The sequence below is a fragment of the Xenopus laevis genome, chromosome 1L (genome assembly GCF_017654675.1).
Source record: "Xenopus laevis strain J_2021 chromosome 1L, Xenopus_laevis_v10.1, whole genome shotgun sequence".
NCBI classification, from domain to species: domain Eukaryota; kingdom Metazoa; phylum Chordata; class Amphibia; order Anura; family Pipidae; genus Xenopus; species Xenopus laevis.
In genome coordinates this window covers 87,305,833-87,313,170 of record NC_054371.1, presented here as the reverse complement: position 1 = coordinate 87,313,170, position 7,338 = coordinate 87,305,833, and the positions used below count along the sequence as shown (strand labels likewise).

The 7,338-nt window shown below is 42.2% G+C and overlaps 1 protein-coding gene across 1 annotated transcript; it reads left to right on the top strand.

Annotated features, from left to right (window-relative positions):
• The first annotated feature begins 3,169 nt into the window (after positions 1-3,169).
• Positions 3,170-6,548, top strand: sowahb.L (sosondowah ankyrin repeat domain family member B L homeolog). The gene is given in 1 exon segment (NM_001091443.1): positions 3,170-6,548. A coding segment is annotated over 1 exon segment (2,442 nt). The 5' UTR covers positions 3,170-3,221; the 3' UTR covers positions 5,664-6,548.
• Positions 6,549-7,338: the final 790 nt, after the last annotated feature.

The following is a 7,338-nucleotide window of genomic DNA, read 5'->3' as shown; positions in this document are numbered from 1 at the left end:
TTCCCTGATCGATATGTGGCCGAAAGTCAATCAGATGTCGATCGGCCAGGCTTAAAAATTCTGTTGGATTGTGGACTACATAGGTTCGTTGATGCAGTCCTCGATCCAATCACTCGTTTTCTCCTCGTTGTGATCAGATCGGCCCACAATCGGATCAGCCCCATCTCAAGGTAGCATATCGGGGAGAGATCCACTCGTTTGGCAACCTTGCCAAACAAGCGGATCTCCATATATATGACCCGCTTCATCATTTTAAAAAGGAGAATATGGCACTTGAAAATTATCAGAGGCACCTCACCCTGCCTCATGGCCCTGAAAATGGCAACAGGCAAATAGGGACGAATAAAGCTACAATCAAAACACGTGACAGTAGTACCCTTAGTAAACTTGTTAAATTATTTTTATTTTTAGTGACATTTGCAGCAAAAGTGGCTTATGCCAGTCCTCCGTAGAAGAAGTGTTAGACTAATGCTAAAGGCTTTTTAAAGCAGCAACAAAACAATGGACATTGTTAGTGGATATGGTTGAAGTGTAAACTTTTTGGGGGTTATTTATCAAAAGTAAAATTTTAGAGCTTTGTGAGCTTTTTTAGACCTCGAATTAACTCACAACTCAAATGGTTTCTAATTTAGGAAAAAGCTCAGATCAGTGTAGTAGGGTGAAAAACTTGAATCATTCGAATTGACTGAGTTTTTGAGTGAAACATCAAAACATCATGAAGGTTATTAACATCTTCAAATGGTTCAAAGGACCTCTGCTATTGACTTCTACATGATCTCGACAGGTTTTAGATTCTATATTTTTGGATTTGAGCTTTTTCCAGGTTTGGGGTATAATACATTTCGTAAAAATTTTAGTTTTTTTGAACCAAAACAAAATGATTTTTAAATAAAAAATATCCTTGAAAGCTCTATTTCTTGAAGAAATAACAACTTGACCTTTGATAAATAACCCCCTTAATGTAGCTGTTCATACATACACCAATCCCTATATGTGCTAGCACTTTTAGAGCCATTATACATATTTAATGTGTTTCCATGAGTGCAAGATCGCTTTAACAAATCTGTAGTGTCGAACTGGCAGAACACAGTGGCAGATGTGAGGCAATAAAAGTGGTGTCATCTTTTGTTTCCACCCTTTTTTTTAACCGCAGATACATTAATTAGATCGTATGGATTAAAGTACAGGTTTTACATTGTTAGATTCCACAGAAGGGCAGTAATCTTTGCACATTCAGTTTCACAATAAATATGTTCCATGTTAAACGTACCAAGCAGAGAAAGCAACACTGACACAGTTTCAGAGGAGGTAACATGATTTATAGCCCTAAGAAAAACAAAGCTGTATCATGACAAGCCTCCTGCACCAAGTATTCAAACATATATTAAGGAAGGGAGGGGGCAGGGAACAGAAAGAGAGGCACAGGCAGACCTCACATTCCTTTGTTTTGCTCAGTCTGTAGGTCAGTAACAGAGCACATAGTATTCTCTTGCAATGAGGATAATATACTCCTTACCCATACAATTAAGTACTGCACTAGAATTGAATAGGTGATTAGAGGTTTCAGATAAACACATATTCATTATTTGGATCTCATCCTGGGAGCATTCTAGCTCACTTTGCAGCTTCTCATTTCATTCAAATCATCTGCAGATTTCTGTAAAAATAAAAAAAAATACAAATGTACCACTTTCTGGCATTCTTGTTTTACACATCCAAGATATCCTACTATTTTAGCCAGGAAAAATAAAATTGTTTTCTACAGTAATTGGGCTGAAAGCCCTCATGTAAAGGTGTTTTTATCAGCAAACACCCTGAGAATGGTCAGCAGATGTAGACCTATGATAATAATGTCCTATAAATAACCATGAATTTGAGTCTGGTAAGATACCAACCATGATACAATGTTTAACTACACATGGTTATGGCTCTTACACATGGGCATTTCTCTATGTGTTTACAATCACATGCTAAGTGTGAAAAAACACATATATTGCATCTATATGCGTTTATTTAAATGCAACAAAGTGGTTTAATTTGTTCCAAACACAACTGCTTATTACCGCCCTTGAGTGTGCATGAAGCGCAAGGAAATGCAGCACGCTGCATCTAAAAAACATAATAAAACGCGAATGCAATGAAATGTATTTCTGAGCGAACATGAGTACAGAATACAGTAAAATGCAATTAGTTGATGTGTTGAGGTGCCCTCAAATCTGTGAGTCAAATGCACATCAAATTTGTAAAAAACCATAAGGCACATCACAATCAAGCTGTCTATGCAGAAAAATGAAGTGCTTTATCCACACCCAAGGCACATAATGCAATCGCCCTTCCATTTGCCATTAAATATATACACCTGCCCTGTCATTTATTTGCTGTATAAGTAAACTAGTAAGCACTTTGTTGTGGTGGACACAGACAAAACCACCCATATACACTAGCAGCTTTTTAATTGTGTTTTTCAGGCCCAGGCTGGCAATTTGTGCATCCTTGCAAAAACCAGAAGGGCTGCTGTAAGATGCCACTATTTAGTGGGCTGGTGGGGGGCTGTTTTACTTAAAACGCCAGGAACAATTTTAAAAGATTCCGCAAAGGAAAGTTGTGTGGTTGTATACAGAAATACTTAAGCTGCTTTAGCCAAGGTTTGTCTATTTTTGACAAGGCTGTTTAGCTTTCGTTGACTACAGCTTGCCCCTGTAACACCCCACCCCATACAGAGAGACAGAGAGAGGTGCTGCTAGTTGTAGTTCACGAAAAAAGCTGACGGGTGCTTCCTGGGTATAGCATCAATGAAACACCCTCAGTAAAGCTAACACTGCATTTACTTTTTGTAGCAACAATTATGCTGAATGCAAGAAGCAGGCAGGCAATCAGGCCAGATAATGCTAATAAGACATCAGTACAGCAGCACCTTGTTACCAACTGTGCACCTTGCACTCAGGAATTTCAGCACAAGCCTTCTCTCGGCCCCGCCCTCACTCATCGGATTGGCTGCTGGTACCTAGGGGAGGGAATTGGTTGCGGGGGCCGGTGGGTGAGGGTAGAGCCCTGATGGGTGGTGTCTTAGTGGAGGCGAAAAGTCATGTTCTCCCGGTTAGGTGCTGTGGAGAGGAGGGGCCGGCAGTACAGGTGAGACTGTGACTAATGCGCGAATTACAGAAGGTGGGGAACTAAAAGTTATGGCCGCGGGTTTGGAGCACCATGTGTGAGTCCTAAGGATGGCCAAGGAGTTGAGTCAGGAAGAGGTGCTGGACTTTCTGTGTCAGAGCGGGGGTAAAGTGGCCAATGCTTCCCTACTGGTTCACTTCAAGCGCTTCTTAAGGGACCCACAGGCGGCGGATGCGGTGCTGCTAAAACGGAGAGACAAGTTCAAGCGTTATATTAACTCGGTGGCTGTTGTCAGGCAGGAGGGCAGTGTCAAGTACGTGGTGCTCAGGAACAGGTATCAGGACCTGCTGGGAGAGGACATTGAGCCGGCAGCAGCTGAAGATGCGGGGAGCGAGGGGGAACGAGATCAAGTTGTGCTTCCGACAGAGCACGGACAAGACTACCTGGCACATACATTTGGACAGGAGCGGCTCAAACAAGCGAATGGGGGCGACGTGATCTGTGACTGTAGTGAAGCGAGAGCAGTGGTCCCTTCAGCAGCCCCTCACTCTCACTCTCAGTCTTGGGACGTGGGGGAATCTATGAGCGAGAAGGCGCGGGTCAACCCTTCACATTGGGATACAAAACGCTATTACCCCGAGGATCCGCCAGTACCAGACAGTCTCCCAGTCTCGCCTCCCTGCACTAACACCCGGCAGTCCAGCTTCACTTCCACCTCCCGGCCACACAACCACTCCTTGTCCTCTAACAACCTCTCCTCGTCCTTCTCCTCGCCAGAAAGCCCTGGTCTGGTAGCCAAGCCCTATAATGCTAGCCCTTCGCCTGCTGGGAGTAGTCCCAACATTAGGGAACAGACACCTAAGAGCCAGAGCCTCAGCAAAGCCGCAAATGCTGCTTTTGTCAGTGTCACCTGCACAGATATAAAAGAACAAAGGGAAGGTTGCACTGAACTTCTAGCACCCCAACCCTGCCAGAACTGGGATTATTCACAGCCAGAGCAGCTCCACAGTGCCCAAGAACATCATAGTGATTTGCACAGGGAACACATGACAAATGGCTTTCATTCGCCAGATCCTCTTTCTTCCAAGTACCCACATCTCACATCACCTTGCACTCCCCTCCAACTCTCGCCTGAGACTGATACAACTCCAGATGTGCCGCTGGCACATAATCTGGCAGCAGTCTCCTACCCTTCCCCTCCTCTTCCTGGGAATGATATGTATGGTATGTGGATGTGCCAGATCCCTGTGTTTAAAAGTATCAGGTGCCAGCTTTCCCTGCAGGATTTGGATGACTTTGTTGACCAGGAGACCTGTGGTAGTGAAGAGAGTGACAGTGGTGAGGGTGGTGATTGTGACACAGAACCCAGGGATAATGATGATGCTGATGATGATACCTTCTCTAGTGACTCACACAAGGAAATACCTAAGCTTTGTGTTGAACAAGAATCTGAGTATCTACATAAGTGTCACTCAAACATAGATTATAGTGGCAAAAATGATCTGTATAATAGCCTGCTAGAGGAGGATAGGATAGGAGTGAAAGACACACTTGTTGAGCATGGAGATGTGGCAAGTATGAGAATTGACACCAGTAAATCTGTATACACTGCAAAATCTTTCCTTACAGACCAGGCACCCATTTTGTTTGAATTAGTAAGAAATGCACCACCAAACAAAACAAGCTCATGTTTTCAGGGGGCTCTTTCATCATCTGATGAGGAATTGCTTGACAGGGATTACAGAAAGAGAAGGAGGTCTTCACGTTACAAGAAATCAGCCAATGTCTCTGTACCGTGTGTCCAGCCTGATACAGACAGGCTTCTTACAGCTAAGTGTGTAAGCTCTAGCAGTTTCCTTATAAATAATAACCTCCAGGAACAAAGTACGCAAGCACAGTTTCTACCAAAATACAACAGTAATTTTGGCCTCAAAAAATCTGCAAGTCAGAAATCTTCTGTGGTACCCCTAGATCCAAAAGAACATGACTGGATTGTTAAAACAGCCGCTGGGTTATGGATTCAGGTTTACGGCATGTTTAGCATGGATCCTCACTTGGCTTTGCACAAAGATTTCATCACTGGCTACACAGCTTTGCACTGGTTTGCAAAGCATGGTTGCATTGATTTGTTTAATAAGGTTGTTATTGGTGCCAAAAAGGCTGGAATAGAACTGGATATGAATGTGAAATCCAGCAATGGATACACCCCTTTACATATTGCTGCTATCCATGGGCATCATAAAGTTGCTATCATGCTGGTTGAGAAACTTAAAGTGAATGTGAAAGTGAGGGATAACAGCGGAAAGAGGGCTTGGCAGTACCTGAATAGTGCAACTTCTGGAGATGTGTGGCAACTTCTTGGTGCACCAAAAGGGAAAACTATATTTGCATCTTGTGCCTTACATACTGCTCAGAATTTAAATATACGCAATAAAACATCTAGCCAGCTTGCCAGAAAATCCTCTCTGGCTGCTTTCCGTAAGACCCAACATCAGAGACGGAAAGCAAACAACCAATCTTTCCTGAGGGAAAGGGAGATCTATAGTGATTGAAAGGTGGCAAACAAAAATAACCTGTGCTCCCATATTATATAGGCATGGGAACAGTACCCTCATTCTGATTTATGCAGATACATATTTATTTACAAAGCCATGCACTGATATGCACAGATCCATAATTTGTTTGCGTTCAGTCAAGTTTAATGTTAAAAGCAGACTTTGTTTTCTAGTGTGCTAGATGAATGTGCAAATTTTGTAATTTCCATTTCCTTCCTCCTTTATTTAGACATATATACAAAAGAAAGGTAGTTGACTTGCTATCCCTCAGATAATTAATAACTTATGAAGTGTATAGCAGGGATTTCTACAGTTTTTAGCTAACCTTTGCTTTGCCGAAGATGATGGGAGTTGCTGTTAAAGCTGAGCAGTAGCTAACTAGGCTATTTTTTCTTCAGATATTTGGAAAGTAGCTGCAATCAGGTTTTTAACTAAATATTTTGGTAATCATCAACGACTGCTCTAAAGCTATCATTCTGTCATTTCTGTATATAAAAAGCACCCTCTCCAACTAATAAGTAAGTACAGGTTTCCATTAGAGTCCTTTTATTGTACTGTGTAAGTATGGCTTCTTTTATCCGGAAACCTAAATACCTCTTTCATTTTTAAAAAATTAGTTTTGCTCTGTAATAATAATAGTACTTAGTACTTCATGGTTATTAAACTACATAAATCCATACTGGGGCAAAACAGCTAAAAAAACCCAAAAATGTTAGTAGAACTTAAACAGAAAACCCCAGGTCCCAAGTATTTTGTTTAATAGATCCAATACCTTTACAAGCACATAATCTCATCTAAATAAGTTATGTACAGGGATGGGCGGATTTTTTCGCCTTGTTTTGCCGCGAAAATGACGCCCATAGACTTGTATGGCATCATGCATCAAAAAAAAAAAAGACGCACATCAAAAAAAATTGACGCCCATAGACTTTAATGGGCGTCAGCAACATTTCGCCGGCAGCGAATTTTTGGCGAAATGAAACGGGTCAAATTCGCCCATCCCTAGTTGTTTACTGACCTGGGGGGAAGTGGTTATTTTCTAAACCACATGATTGTATACATCTTTGTGACCGGAAATAATTAAAATCTCTGGCAGTATGACCAACATATTGCTAAATCCTCCAGAGGCAACTTGGTGATCTGTTGCTCATACCACCAGCGATTTTAATTATTTCCAATGGAGAGGCATTTTTGGGAGAGATTTGTCGCCCGCAGTCGATCATAAATAATCTTGGGAAATAAGTCTGCCTGTCGGCCACTGCCCTCAGATATATCCTCATGTGACTAAATGTGTATGGAGTAGGGATGCACCGAATCCAGTATTCCGTTCGGGATTCGCCCTTTTTCAGCAGGATTAGCCCGAATCCTTCTGCCCAGCCAATCCGAATCCTAATTTGCATGTGCAAATTAGGGGCGGTGAGGAAATCACTTGACTTTTTGTTACAAAACAAGGAAGTAAAAAATGTTTTCCCCTTCTCACCCTAATTTGCATATGCAAATTAGGATTGGGTACGGTATTTGATGAATCTTTTGGGGGGTTTGGGCGAATCAAAAATAGTGGATTTGGTGCGTCCCTAGTACTGAGTCTGCTAATGTATTTTGCGAGGAGCAGAGTACATGTAGCAAGGCTATCACAGTGGTTGAGTGCAGGTGTTAGCCTGTGAGTCCCATA